This window comes from Bombyx mori, chromosome 1 (assembly GCF_030269925.1).
Source record: "Bombyx mori chromosome 1, ASM3026992v2".
Lineage (NCBI taxonomy): Eukaryota > Metazoa > Arthropoda > Insecta > Lepidoptera > Bombycidae > Bombyx > Bombyx mori.
In genome coordinates this window covers 19,595,410-19,611,895 of record NC_085107.1, presented here as the reverse complement: position 1 = coordinate 19,611,895, position 16,486 = coordinate 19,595,410, and the positions used below count along the sequence as shown (strand labels likewise).

At 37.2% G+C, this 16,486-nt stretch overlaps 1 protein-coding gene across 1 annotated transcript in view; it reads left to right on the top strand.

Moving 5' to 3' along the window:
- The first annotated feature begins 3,019 nt into the window (after positions 1-3,019).
- The window catches only part of LOC101746038 (ecdysone-inducible protein E75), a 78,163-nt gene continuing 64,696 nt past the window's right edge, over positions 3,020-16,486 (top strand). The window contains exon 1 of the mRNA XM_062670853.1: positions 3,020-3,176. Within this exon, the coding sequence (XP_062526837.1) occupies positions 3,071-3,176 (106 nt within the window). The 5' untranslated portion in view covers positions 3,020-3,070. The remainder of the gene's footprint in view (positions 3,177-16,486) is intronic.

The window sequence follows — 16,486 nt, the reverse complement described above, 5'->3', positions numbered from 1 at the left end:
CGCGGGTAGGTACCACCACCCTGCCTATTTCTGCCGTGAAACAGTAATGCGTTTCGGTTTGAAGGGTGAGGCAGCCGTTGAAACCATACTTGAGACCTTAGAACTCATATCTCAAGGTGGGTGGCGCAATTACGTCGTAGATGTCTATGGGCTCCAGTAACCACTTAACAAATATAAGCAATAAAAAAAGTAAGTTAATAAGGTTGATAATTTATATAGTATTATAGTATTTTTATTGTATCAGAACTATGCTTGTGATATACACATTGTAGATTTTGACTTTCGAAATTATCAACAAAACTCTTAAAAAACTTGCTGAAGCACATATAGATACATTTTTCTTTTTATTTTCGAAAAAGGCAAAGTGAATGTCGGATCCCATGACGATCAACTCTCTCGTTGAGTAGTACAATTCCATGCGATCCCTATTTTTGGGTGCATATTTTTGTAGCGTAGAACGAAATAAAAAATGCTTATGAATTTGAAGGCTGCCACTATACCATACGATTGAGACTTTAAATCATAAGGTGGATTATAACAATGAACTTCATAGAACTTAGCTCTAGGTGGGACATTAGCTCGTGTGAGACTAAATCTCATGTACCAGGCTGGACGGTACCATTGTGGTCCAAGAAAATAAAAGGAAACATCCTTTGAAACCGCATGAAAAGACATGCATTAGGTAATGTACTGTAAAAATTAACACACTATCAGATAATTAGTAAAAGCGCTTGGTACTGAACTGCAGCTTCATTTTTAATTAGAAAGACATTGAAAAAGTAAGTTGATATTATCTTTGTTTACTAAGAGGGAATGCGTTGACTAAGAAATGCATTGTAAGTTTCTAAGTATTTTTGATCTCAATATGTGGTCCGGTACGTTGTTTTAAATAGGCTTATAATTATAGTAGAAATATTGTGTTACAGTTTCAATCGTTCGTTAGAAATATTGAGTGCTGGAACACGAATGGTATCAAAATCCCCCTCATGCATTCACGTTCAGAAATAAAACTAGTGTTTCCGTAGCGTGACTCAGAATCCGTTTTCAAAGTATGAGCGTATATTTTTATTGAAGCATATTTTAAGCACTGGCATGCACTCTTCGGTTTTGTTTGCCGGCGCCCCGAGAGATTTGACTTCAAAAGAGAGCAGGTCGGCCTATTCGTATTCCTAATATTTCAAAAGCTATTACTTACACAGCAGAGAGTTCCAACAAATAATATCAAGCGATTCTAAGACAAGAATTATTGTTTCTGAGACAAGTTTTTTAGTCTTCATTGAAGATTTTCCATTTTGTTTTGTTATAACAAAATGATTTTTTCCAAAATGGATACTTATCTAACATTTGCGTTATGAAAGAAAACTCGATTTATGATTATTTACAGGATTAAATCGTATAGTAAACCCGTACTAGTAGAAACCATTATCCTATTTATTTTTGCGCGTTCTACTTTGAACATTGACCAACCTTTTATGATATTCATTAAAAGCTGGTGACAGTCTACACATAGGGGCATCTTCCTCCTCATCCGTGCGTCGTATTACTCAGTGCTGAGGATCGTGATCTTTACGGAATACATACGCAAAGGTTTTCTTTGGAAAATTTCTAGAGGTGGGTTCCCGCGTAGGGGAATATATATAATAGGGGCATGTATGCACATTTATTCAACTCAGATGAACTCAACTCAGCCGTGAGTTGATGTGCCAATTTGCAGAAAAAACACCCAAAACCACTTACTCAGCGTTTCTAAATACCGCACATGTTCGTAACACTTTTAGGATATATAATTCAACACTTTACATCCGTTCTATTGCTTTTTAGGTGAGTGCAATGGACTCACAAAGTGTATAGCTTCCTTTTGCTTCCTGGAATGGTTGGATCAAGGTGGCATCATGTCATATTAAACCACGAAGCTAGAAAATTCACCAAGGGCTCGATGCTTAGGAAAATGTAGAAGCAAAGAAAACAAATTCCACAAACCAAACAAATATTTCATGGAATGCTGAGGTTGATTTTGTTGTCTTACATTGTTAGTCTAAGATCTGCATTGCAACGTCTAAGGTAAAGTTTTGATGTAATTCAGAAGTTTATGATAATATGTGGGAATCAAATATAAGTTCTGACTTCACTGTTTCCAGTCTGATGTTGGAGAAAATGGAATGCATGTTCGCAGTTTTGTTTCGTAAACATTATTATGTTCGCGTTCGGAGACTGTCACGACAATGTTTCGTATTAATAATATTGGCTTTTGTTTACACAAAAACATCAAACACGCGGTAAAAAAAAAAAGATGGTATATTTATTGAATTAGTGAAGGCCATTAACGTTCTTCTGTCGGTACGAAAATGTTGTAGGGGACTTTTCAAACAAAATATTATATTACAGAAGAATAAGCCGTATCTCTACCGATGCTTCATCACATAATTATGTACATGTGGTAATTGATTGGTAATTTACGTAATCTAAAATGTCAATGAGTCAAGTGTAGGTTGTCGTTTATACACATTGAAAAATATTTTTTCGAATAGATGTGTGTAGCGTTAACAACATTTGTTTTTTTCTTTCTTTGTGTGTCAAGTAAAAGCAACATTTTTGATCAAAATCTTTCAAAAGCTTAGAAGTTTTGGGAGACTTCCAAACTGATATTTTATTAGTACTCGGAAATTCTATGTAGTTTATTTAACAACATTTTGAGATGTAGCAATAAAACCTCTTTCGCAACCAAAGTCAACCAAAATAAGCTTAAATCACATTCCATGATCGGAGTCACGTGAGATATATTTAAAATCGAATTCATGCTTCTAAATCGATCCGAAAACGCCAAACGAACCAACGATCGCGAAAATGCATCATACATCACACTAAACTTAACTCTAACTTAATCGGCCTAAGTCGAAGAACAACATTTCATTTCACATTTGCACGGCGTGCTGGTAAAAGTCCGTGGAGAGGTGTGCGGGCGCAGGGTGGCAGCGATCGAGGCACCCGTGGTCCGGAAGACGTAAGCTGAAGTAAGCTCAGTGCGCGCGTTGTTGGCCAACTGCTCGGACGCGTGTGGTGCCCTTGAGCTATGGACGTGTGGAGCAGCGCCGGCCTCTCCCGGCCTGTCCCGGTGCTGACAACAAACAACAATTTCGCCGTGGCTTTCTACGAAACCAAAGAGAGACCTCGACAAGGTTCGTTAGCTATACACATGTTTTTGTTTACTTCTAGGCGGATAAAATGTAATTTAAAAATTACGTGTTTTTTTTTTCGATATTTTCTCCTGCATCAACTTATTTCTGTTTTAAGAGAAATATTGATTGAAACAGAAGAAAATTGACACAAATCGGTCAATACTATAATTTATAAAACTAATAAGTAACTAATACTATGTGACATAATTTATTAAATAATACGTAGTTGCACTATCGTGCTCGTCGATCATTGTCAATCAATGTATCTTCACTGTAAGAGAGCTTTACGAGCTTTTGCAAATCACAATTAAGATAACATTAATTTTATTATTCAACATTATTAACAAATGAAGCATTTTGTTGTAAATGAACATTTTGATGGCTTCTTTGATTCAATTTTATCGAATATCTTTAATATGGTTCTTATAGTTCAATATTATATCAAGTTGGGTAGTTGGATTACATAAGCAGTTTTCATTCTTTTTGCTTGGCGTTTCGTGTTCTTTGAGGCTGTCACTATTGTTAGGATTCCTGCTCTCGGTAATTTGCAGCAAAGCGTGAAACCAACTTTATTAATTATTTAACCAATATCGGCCAATTATCATCGCTTAATTATTTTAGCGATCCCAATAAATAAATAAAAACATGACGTATCTGAAAATGGGCTGACGATAATACGCTCTGACAAGCGACGCATACGTGCGCTGAGAGTCCGAAGCCAAAGCGACAGTAACACACAACTTACGAAATATTTAATGAATTTAATAGCTCAAGCTAAAATACTTGTTGTTTTAGTGAGTTCACATTTTTATGAATCAGCAATGCAAGGCAAAAATTATTTTATTTTTATTTATTTTTTATTGCTTAGATGGGTGGACGAGCTCACAGCCCACCTGGTGTTAAGTGGTTACTGGAGCCCATGGACATCTACAATGTAAATGCGCCACCCACCTTGAGATATAAGTTCTAAGATCTCAGTATAGTTACAACAGCTGCCCCACCCTTCTAACCGAAACGCATTACGGCTTCACGGCAGAAATAGGCAGGACGGTGGTACCTACCCGCGCGGACTCACAAGAGGTCGTACCACCAGTGAAGGTGTGAAAATATGTGAAGGGAACCCCTCACCCGTTACATTGAGACGGCGAATCGACATGACAAATGTTTTCAATAGTCAGTTATTTTCGTGAAGTCTAAACAACATTTAGCAAAACTTTTTTCTTTATTCATACCTATTTATAATCACCATATATATATTCCCATTTATAATTACCATATATACATATATTCATACCCATTAATATTATTCATAACCTCGAGGGGTCGTACTAGATTCACAGAACTAGTAGGTGAGCTCACGGGGCTCTAACTTGAAGACGTTGCTAACACTAACCCTAGCAAGAGCAGTGCTTCGCATAATCTACCACCGGATCAGAAACGGGACTTACTGAGAAGATCCGGTAAGAAACTCAGTGGGCTGCATCTGTGGATTAATTTACTCACCGAACCCTTCGTCACGAGTGACGGGTTCGACCAGAACGGATACCGGTGCTTGAGGTACCTAAAAACACCGTTAATGGATCGGGAGGATCCAAAATGAAGTTATTTGTTTTTCTTTGCCGTCGAAGGCAGACGCACTTGTGGCCCCACCTGTCATTGATTATTGTTGCTATACCAGAGACATAGCCAAGCCACTGTCTATTGCTTCTAATGATAGGTTTTTTTTTAATTATGTTACAATTATCTATCTACAGTGTTATTAATGTGATTATCTTAGGGAAAAATACACTCTGTGCCATCGAACATAAAGACGTGTTAAAGTGAATCAGTAAATATCTCATCTCGTGAATCCTTATCAGAGAAAACATTTTTATATTTATATATTATACTAGCGACCCACCCTCGCTTCGCTTCGGAAACATTAAATTTTATTATTGATAGGCGAGTCCCGCGATGTTATCCGCGGTTATTGTTGTACCGCGGGGACGCCGCGAGGCGAAGCTAGTCTAAAAAAAGTAGCCTAAGTTACTCCTTATATCATCAGCTATCTATCAGTGAAAGTCTCGTCAAAATCGGTCTGCCGTTCCGGAAATTAGCCGGAACAAACAGACAGACAGACAAAAATTGTAAAAAATGTTATTTTGGTGTATGTACCGTATATATATTCATATGCATGTAGTAGAAAGCGGTTATTTCAATATTACAAACAGACACGCCAATTTTATTTATATCTATAGATTTTGAGTACTAAAAATAATTAAAATGTAATCTTTTACTCAAATTTTAGTGACTAGACCGCACTTAAGTATTGACGATTCAGACGACAAAACTGTTTATAATTTCGCTTTTTTAAATACAAAATTATCAATTTGAAGCTTCCAAAAGAGACACCATGAAACTATGTAATGGATTGTAATGTAAGCCAGCACTGACCGGATTTGACGTTCTAATCATTTCTACGAAATGTTTCATATGGTCATTGTTTACGCACAATTGTGAATTCTTTTTTTTTTTATTGCTTATATGGGTGGACGAGCTGCCGCCGGCTCGGAATCGTGACCCGCGGTGACGATCTGACGAGAAACTCAGCAGATGGGTGGATGAGCTCACGGCCCACTTGCCGTTAAGTGGTTACCGAAAGGTACCACCGCCCTGCCTATTTCTGCCGTGAAGCAGTTAATGCGTTTCGGTTTGAAGGGTGGGGGCAGCCGTTGTAACTATACTTGAGACCTTAGAACTTATATCTCAAGGTGGGTGGCGCGTTTACGTCGTAGATGTCTATGGGCTCCAGTAACCACTTAACACCAGGTGGGCTGTGAGCTCGTCCACCCATCTAGCAATAAAAAAAATAAAAATAAATCTACAACGTAAATGCGCCAGCCATCTTGAGATATAAGTTCTAAGGTCTCAAGTATAGTCACAACGGCTGCCCCCACCCTTCAAACCGAAACGTATTACTGCTTCTCTCTCTCTCTGCTACTCTACTTTCAGAGATCTTTAACAGGGGTGATGTGTAAGAAATCTAAATTACACACCCATTTCCCTCAGCTGATACGATATTATAGTTTAAAATAACACGATTTAATCAGAAGTTTATTTTGTTAATTCCTAAATAGATGTTAGAAAAAGAAAAAAAGGACGATTGGACCTCGCGGTCCGGAGTCCACGGAAGCAAACGACAGCTGTTCTCCTGTCTGACGTTTAGAAAATGCTCTTGAAATTGGTTAAGAGAAAATTCTCTGACATTTCCATTTATTCTGTAAATTAGAATGCTTTTTTTATGGACGGGCTATGTTTCCATAACAAAAAAGGACTAAAATATCATGATAGCCTTTTAGACTACATGTTGGCTCAAGATCTGGCACCTCAAAGCAATCTGAGGCCTTTTGATAAAATTTTCAAAAGATAAAAGCACAGAGTTAACTTTTCAAATCATTCAAAAGATTTCTTTTTGACTTTTTAAATTTAAATCGTTTGAATTGAAAGTTTTTCGTCACTATTCAAGTCACGATTCTGTTTTCATTAATTTAATCTTACAAATGATGTAATGAAATATTACTTTGAACACTTAGAAAGTAAAATACTTATATTTTCATTGAAATATTTCAAAATTTTCAAAGTTTTATATTTCTATTCTCAATTTGCGAAACTAAAGTGGTCGTGGCCTAAAGGATAAGACGTCCGGTGCATTCGTATGCAGCGATGCACCGGTGTTCGAGTCCCGCAGGCGGGTACCAATTTTTCTATTGAAATACGTACTCAACAAATATTCACGATTGATTTCCACGGTGAAGGAATAACATCGTGTAATAAAAATCAAACCCGCAAAATTATAATTTGCGTAAACACTGGTGGTAGGACCTCTTGGGAGTCCGCACGGGTAGGTACCACCGCCCTGCCTATTTCTGCCGTGAAGCAATAGTGCGTTTCGGTCTGAAGGGTAGGGCAGCCGTTGTAACTATACTGAGATCTTAGAACTTATATCTCAAGGTGGGTAGCGCATTTACGTTGTAAATGTCTATAGGTTCCAGTAGCCACTTAACACCAGGTGGGCTGTGAGCTCGTCCATCCATCAAAGCAATAAAAAAAATAGTTATACAACCGTAGTAGTACCATATACAAAATTGACAAAAAAAAACCAGCCATTCATGCAATCAATTGTATATTTTGGAAAGGGCTCCGAAACAATTGGCTGTAAAGTTAAACCAACTAAAATGCACGTTGAGTCAGGCACCGGCCAAGCCGTCTGTGAGTCAAACAAGCGACTGTTTACGTAACAACTGAACGGTTCGTGATCGAGAAATGAACGCTTAGAAAAACAAACCAAAGTTATCAATTACCCACACTCGCGGGCACGGACATTAGGACCACGGCCGGCGACGACAACGCGTTCAACACTGTACAATGCGGGTTTTGGGCGCACTGGTTTATCGGACACGCTTAATAAAAAGTATTGCATGAGAAAGCTTTTTTTTGCATCTGAATAATAAAACGAATTGATTTAAATACAGATTTTGTCACTGGGCTGTAAGGTCTAGTTGCGTAAACAGATTTAAGATTTGATTTTAATTAAAGATCAAATACATAAATCTGAATACATACGCAGTGAAGAATCATAAATTGTCTCGTCACGAAATTATTATCACGGGTCGTCGTGCACCCTTACGGGGGCACGGAACGTGCCTCGGGGCGAACCCGTCTACCCGGGCATAAGCTCCCTACTGAATATGGTAGGGGTGGTAAGTTGCTGGTGTACTATCTATGGTTACATATACGTAGATATAAGCCGTCTGTTTGAGTTCGATGTTGCAGTTTTGGTGGCAGCCTCCGCTCAACTGCTACATTTTCTTATTCTTTCTTCTTTTTAATTAAAATAAATTTAAATAATAAATGTAACTACTCGTACTTAATAAATAATTCGATAATTACATTTATAGAATACGAATCTAATGAATAGCTTAAGATAGTTTATTATCTTGATAATTAATAATTTTTAACAATAATTTAAATAATAATTTTTAAATAATAATTAATAAAATAAGTAAATTTTACCAGCGAATATTGTAACGCGAAACTTACTGCAAAATCACCTTGTTTATTTTATAGTATTTATAGAAAGTATTATGGGTAATATTTTACACAAATTTCTTTAATCGTTAATATACGAAGTTAGGTATAATGAGTTTAACGCAATTAAAAATTATAGCAATTTTGTTTCTTTATAAAGCATTTTATTAATGGTAGAGTAATTTTGTAAAATTCCAATCTTATTTTTGTATTTGGGAGACATTAATAATTACGTTGTTATGACGACGAACCTCTTTATTTATAAGCGGTGAGATCGCCTTTCAACATTCAAAGAGCTTTCGACTTTCAACAAAAATTACTCGGTCGCATGGTATTTGTACAAAAGCGAGCTAACGCCCTGCCAGTGCTTATTAAGGGCATTGTGTACTAAAAATAGGTCCAGCACTTATCGAGCCCTCAGCCCCCACATAACATCCTGCCTGTTATTCATGCAGAGAATCAGTGCTACTTGGATCGTTTCTCTTTAAAAAACAAAAGAAATATTATCTTAAAATAATTAAATGTATTACAAAAACTAGGTGATGACCGAGCTTTGCTCGTTTTTTTTTTTTTTTTTGATAACGCCATCTTCTTTTGTCTTTAAAGCGGTTAGTTGCCCTCAATTAAGAAAAATAGTATTATTATTCGCCAATAGATGTCGGGAAGAGTTGATTATTGAAAACGCGAATAAAACAACATTTTCTGAAAATAACTCGTAGCTCGATTTATCGCCCCCGAAATCCCCGGTATACTAAATTTTATGAAAATCGTTAAACCCGTTTTCGAGGTTTAGATTATATATATATATACTTAATACAAGAATTGCTCATTTAAAGGTATAAGATAATGATTGGCTCCTGAATATTACGCTTTTCTAAAACTTCTTCAACACGTCCGGATGAATGGAAACTGAATAGAATAGTTAAATTTACATTCTTACAATGCAATCTTTTTTTTCATTGCCCTTATATGCCAGCGAACATACGGCTCATCTGATGGTGAGTCGCCCATGGACTTCTTCAATTCTTGAGGCTGAGCCAAGCCGCTGCCTAACGTTCAAATAATAAAATAGCAATTATAAAAATTATCGACGGATCGAGTTCGCGTTTCACATTATTTTAAATTGTTTTCCGAATGTTCGTAGGCACATCGCAATGTGAATACCTTCCCGACTTCACACGTGTGGTCCAAGTACTTATTTCATTGTGCAACGGCTGCCCACGTCGTTTCAAGTCACAGTGTTTCACGGTTAAGAAAAGGCAGAATGTTGATACTTACCCATGCGAGCTATACCACTTCACCAGCTATTACGCAAAAAGGTATTTTTTTCTTAGCTGGGTGGTCATCGGCAAGTTAAATGCCGCCACCCACCTTGAGACATGAGTTGTAAGGTCTCACACTTTTAACAGTACAACGGATGCCTCACCCTTCAAACCAAAACACATTACTGTTTCACGGCAGAAAAAGACAAGGTGGTGATACCTATCCGTGCGAGTTCACAGGTGGCGTAAACCATAAATTAGGTAAATTGTAATTCTTGCGTCTTAGATTTTAATTATACGATGCTATCCGTGGAAGCTTACTGGTGGTAGGACCTCTTGTGAGTCCGCGCGGGTAGGTACCACCGCCCTGCCTATTTCTGCCGTGAAGCAGTAATGCGTTTCGGTTTGAAGGGTGGGGTAGGCGTTGTAACTATACTGAGATCTTAGAACTTATATCTCAAGGTGGGTGGCGCATTTACGTTGTAGATGTCCATGGGCTCCAGTAACCACTTAACATCAGGTGGGCTGTGAGCTCGTCCACCCACCTAGGCAATAATAAAAAAAAAAAGCTGTTGGCGAACGCATGTGCGATATTTATTTGGAAATATTGGTACCAGCCTGCAGGTCTTGAACTAGGTTATAATTATATCGCTTAGTGACTTACCCTTTTAGCTACGATGACCTAAGTATTTCATTATTAAGAACTTTAATTAAAATAATACAATTTGAAGGCACCATCAGGTAGATTTGCTCAAAACAAGTCGGTTAATATCACAGGATTTCTCCGCACAAAGCTTTTACTTCGTGTTCCAATTTCGGTTTCTTACGATATTACTTCTCAATATTTGCCAAAGTATTACGTGAATAGGTTTAGTCTATTTTTTCTTACGCAATTTTGCTACAATAGTATCCGAGTTCTGATACAGGCAAAGCGAATACTGCGTTTTATATTAATTTAGGTAGATATGAGGATATATTGATCGATAAATTATTGATATATTATGATGTAATACCGAATTTCTTGTACACCTTTATAGATTGGCAACATAATACTATACAATAAACAAGGCATTGCCCTCGACTGCGATGACCAATTACCTAATGCCGACTGATAGTCTATCAGCTGTCTCCTCAACAATTGTGTGTAATGTTAAATTATTGCAACCGCTCCTCAACTGACAAGATACACAGTGTAAACGAATCGTGTCGTTGACCTCTGATTTGCAGGTTAGCGCTAGTTTCTAATATTGTAACAAAGATAATGACTTTAATGTAGGAGAGATTGTGTTCTCCCTATAGTTAAGTTTTACGTCCCTTTAGAGACATTGGTCAAAGACTTGACTTGTTTTGTATTATAATAACGCCTATTTTATTTCCCAAAACGAAACATTTAAATGATAGGCATAGGTAAGTGAGTTGATCATTTATTTAGCAATGTAAGTTTAATTTTACTAGTGGTCGCTCAATTGTCGAAATTTGAACATAAATAATTGAAATTATAAGTTTGAACATTATCATGGTTCTATTGTTAAAGAATATACTTCTATAATCACAGATTTCGCCAAGGCTACACAATAGACAAATAAATATTATAGACAAACAATATTAATTATTATTCTCAATTTGACCACAGGCTGTAACTATAAACAAATTAGTATAATATATGCCCGTGTGTGTCAAACACATGGTAGTGCATGTCAAGTTTTTTTTATCACTTTAATGTATTTTTAGGCACGATTTAAAAAAACAGCATTCTGCACTCCTTCTCTCTATTCTCTGTGAGTGTGGGAAATTTTATACTCCTCCGTCCGCGCAATTTTCGTAAAAAGGGGTACTTACAAAGTTTTTACTTCACGTATTAATATACAGATTGCTAATAAACGTGTGTTCAAAATTCATTTGAATGAAAGTGATTCAACGGTGGTAGCAGAGACAACACCGTGGTCTTGTACAAAGTGCCTTATTTCCATAATGTACGTAGTAATCATTAAAAACTTCCGTAGTTATCCGTGAGTCATGTTACGCATGTTTTTCATATTATTCAGATAAAATGTCTTGAAGAGACAGATGTGAATAGAAACTTAACGCGATATAACAATAAACTAGAGGTCCCGCAGTAGTAGAAATTCGACTATAATTAATTGGAATTGTAAGTTTGTACACTATTATGATTGTATTTTATACTTCTATAATCACAAATTTCGCCAAGACTACACTATAAAAAATATTAACAGACAAACAATATTTAATCTATTCTCAATTTGACGTCTGTTGACGTCGAGAACAAAAGTTTGACAATAAATAGTATGCATGCGTGTGTGCGTCAAAAACATGGTATGTAGTGTGTATAATGTTTTCTTTATTGATTTAATGTATCTTTTATGCATCATTTAAAAAAAATATTAGCATTGTGCACTTCTTCTCTATATTCTCTATAAGTGTGGAAAATTTCATACTCCTCCGTCCGCGGAATTTTCGTAAAAAGGGATACATAGTTTTTGCTTCACGTATTAATATATAGATAAGTAAATTTAAAGCCATATAGGCAATCATTTCCAAATTTCGTATACACGCAAAACAATACATGTATACTTATATACACAATTATTAGAATCGTACTGCTTTATAATTCATGTAATAAATACTACTTTAGTCCATTTTAATTAAAAATGTATTATTACACTTACCAATTTTAAAAATGCATCTTACACAAAAACCTTTCGCTCGACATACGAAGTAAGCGATCAACGTGCGTAATTACATTTTAGTGTTCAGAAATTTCACGTTAGGCACTCACAGGCCGTGGTCGGATGCTGCAGGGTGGGGGGTCATCGACCGTCGTTATGCAACAAGCCTGTGATAAAGACATCATCCGCATTCTATCCGGTTCCTTGTTCTGCGAGAATACTTGCATATATATTATCACATTCCTACATGTGTCCTATTCCTATATTGTGACAATTAAAAATTGAAAAAAATTTTTTACTGGGAATAAGTTGTGAAGGATACAAAATGTTTAATACGCAATAATACGGTGTACTCAAGTGAGATGCATATGTTTCTGGTCACACCATGAAGGCAGATATCTATTTTTCTAAATAAATGAGTACCTACATCGACAACGAAGGAATGGCATCGTGGAATAAACTTTTACTTCTGACTAATTCTGACAATAGAGCCTTTTTTGCTGCCCGCGGTCATGTTCTCATATATATCTTTTTTTTTGCCTCGGTGGTTGGACCAGCTCACAGCCCACCTGGAGTTAAGTGGTTACTGGAGCCCATAAACATCTACAACGTAAATGCGCCACCCACCTTGAAATATAAGTTCTAAGGTCTCAAGTATAGTTACAACGGGTGCCCCACCCTAGAAACCGAACCGCAATGCTGCACGGCAGAAATAGGCAAGGTGGTAGTACCCACCCGCGCGGACTCACAAGAGGCCCTACCACCAACAACAATTTTAGTATTAGCGTGCTCTTCTTCAACTACAATATAGTAAATTGTTCGGTGAAAAACAATTTTTCAAACCTGGCTTACTGTATTCCACTTACCAGTCAATGTCGAACACCGGGAAAATGCAACCTCACCGGAATACGTTTTAGCTGCAAACGTAGGCACGTTTGCTTCAAAATGAAGTTGTATAATGAAACTGTTATCATATTATATATTAGAAAGGACACCGCTATCGTTTTTTTAAAGTAAGTAAAAAATAATATTTGTTTGTTTGTATTGACATGTCCTATGCATGTTTGCGTGTCTTTTATCTGATTGCGTCGGAACATGTACAGTTGTTGTAGCTATTTATATGTATATAAGCCAATACTAGTACATCTATAGACAAGAATATAAAAAAATAATTGCAATTAATGACGTAACGCTGATATTTTGGTGATTTCAGTCTATGGTAACTTCTTAATGGCGCGGCGCACTCATAGGAATCTTCTTTTAAATCGATCAGGGAACATATCTTCAATAATAATTTTCTATAAAAGCGTATTTTGTTAGTTTTTTTTTTATTTTTCATATTATTTACCTATAATTTTTTAGTTGAATTTCAATTATTTCAATTTTTTTTTTAATATTGAAATGTCATCGGTCCTTAATAAGTATATCAAATTTCGAGTTAATCTGACGTTTTGAAGGAGATCAAAATCATGTTCAAAGATTCCGTTACATACTAACTTACTAACATAATGATACCGCCTTTCTGTGTCTTCTTGCCTTTGAGGTTCTTTTCGCGGTGTGAAGTGAAATGTCAGACGATTCAAATTCAAATTCAGAATCATTTACTTCAACTTGGATGTCATCAAAAAAACACTTGTTGAATGTCAAAATATAAATGAAAATGTTAACTCTACCACCGGTTCCAAAAAAAGCCACAGTCCTGAGAAGAACCGACGAAACAAACTCAGCGGGCTTTTTTTTTGGATTTTCTCAAATATTATTATTAGGATTTTAGGTACTATCATCATATAAGCTTATTTGTGGTATACCACATGATTAAACAAACAAATAATATGATTTTCGAATCAGAAACGTTAAACCAAACTCATTCTCGAAACTAAATCAGTTTGAATATCCATTTTAGTTAGCAAAATAACAATTTCGCTTGAAGCAATTTCATACTCGGGACGAGGCATCACGCCAGTGAGCATACCCGACCGCAACTCGGGACCACGTTTCCTAAAACCGATGACAGAAATTAATTAAAGCTAGTATGACTTAGTTTCGAAATAATATGAATAGGAAATGAAGTTTCTTTTATGTTATATTTAAATCAGTTTTGGATATATCGTTTTTTTTAATCGAATTATATGAACTTTGAGACATTAGGTTGAAGCTGTCCCATCCCTGATCTATTTAAATAAGAGAAACTGCATTTTGGTACCTACAATATGATTGCCCCGAAGACGGTTTTTAAATGATCAAACTTAGTACAATTTGTCATTACATACACATGGGCGGACGAGCTCACAGCCCACCTGGGGTTAAGTAATTACTGGAGCCCATAGATATCTACAACGTAAATGCGCCACCCACCTTGAGATACAAGTTCTAAGGTCTAAGTAAAATTACAACGGCTGTCCCACCCTTCAAACCGAAACGCATTACTGCTTCACGACAGAAATAGGCGAGGTGGTGGTACTTACCCGTGCGGACTCACAAGAGGTTCTACCACCATTAAAAAGTATTATGAGTATGGTGACCTGTAAAGTGGCCGCTGCTAGCATTAGATCTAGCAGCTTCCAATGGCTCTGAAATGGGGTAATAAAAGCATTTCAATGTTAACTTCATGTGCTTACGAAATTTATATCGTAGTGAAGATATACATACCTCGTACATCACACTGCTCTAATGGGTTATGATGTCTCATTCCAAAGCCTTAAAATCTCGATTAGCCGATTCGAATTACATCTTTATTGTGTAATTACATTATTTCATAATTATTAATTTTATTCTAGACTAGCGACCCGCCCTGGCTTCGCTTCGGTAACATAAAATTTTATTATTGATAGTGGAGTCCCGCGATGTTACCCGCAGTTATTGTCGTACTGCGGGTGACGTCGCGGGGTGAAGCTAGTCTAAAAAAAGTAGCCTAAGTTACTCCTTATATCATTAGCTACCTGTCAGTGAAAGTCCCGCCAAAATCGATCCAGCCGTTCCAGAGATTAGCCGGAACAAACAGACAGACAGACAAAAACTGTAAAAAATGTTATTTTGGTGTATGTACCGTATATATATTCATATGCACGTAGCAAAAAGAGGCTATTTCAATATTACAAACAGACACTCCAATTTTATTTTTATGTATAGATGATATCAGTCTACCATCAAATTAGTTTTGATCGTATTGTGTTGGCTCGCGTGTTAACGTCGATGCAACGCTTACAAAGGCAACGATGTTCCCGTCAAAGCCCCTAGAGCTAATAACGCATGTACATATGTGTGCGCTAGTTAAAATGCCTGAACTTCAAAATGGTCCGCAAACTGAAGCGGATTTTGTTTTGCCGAGGTAACCGAACGCCCAGTAATTTAATTCCCGCGAGCTTTGTTACGGAATCCCTTTGACTATTTTAATTGTTACCGCGAATTCTGCTCTGAATTATGAACGGGATTTTAGTAATCTAAAGCTACGCTTAGCTATTTCCATTCGGTTGTTTTTTACTCGAAAATAATAATTCCAAAATAATTTTTAAATAAAATACATATATTTTTTGAAGAAATGGCAACTTTGCCTTTTAAAATACAAAAAATAATAATACCAGTAGTAACAAGATTAGTACATCATTTTACCATAGATTGATAAACGAACGAGAGTCCTATATTGAATCGAGCGTTTTCATAAACACAACAAAGATTCTGCTATACTTTTGATACTTACCCGAAAAACGATACTACACCTTATCTAGTTATTTGGTAAGTTGTTACCGTTTCTCATTGACAGTGACAATAAGAGGGCACGTTCTATTGCCTGCTACTGAGAAAGAGGATCAAAATCTTAATTGTACTGTAACAAAAACTGTCCTACCCTTTAAATTGCTGGAGTCATGGTCCAGACGGCTGGCTGATCCTTCGGCTGGTCGTAGGACCGTCGAGGCGATTCGCCCGGTCCTTGTGGATTGGGTGAATCGTGACAGAGGACGCCTCACTTTCCGGCTCACGCAGGCTCACTGGGCATGGTTGTTTCGGTGAGTTCCTGCACCGGATCACAGCCGAGCCGACGGCAGAGTGCCACCATTGTGGTTGCGACTTGGACACGGCAGAGCATACGCTCGTCGCCTGCCCCGCATGGGAGGGGTGGCGCCGTGTCCTCGTCGCAAAAATAGGAACCGACTTGTCGTTGCCGAGTGTTGTGGCATCGATGCTCGGCGACGACGAGTCGTGGAAGGCGATGCTCGACTTCTGCGAGTGCACCATCTCGCAGAAGGAGGCGGCGGGACGCGTGAGAGACGCACAATCCCGCCGCCGTCGAGCGGGG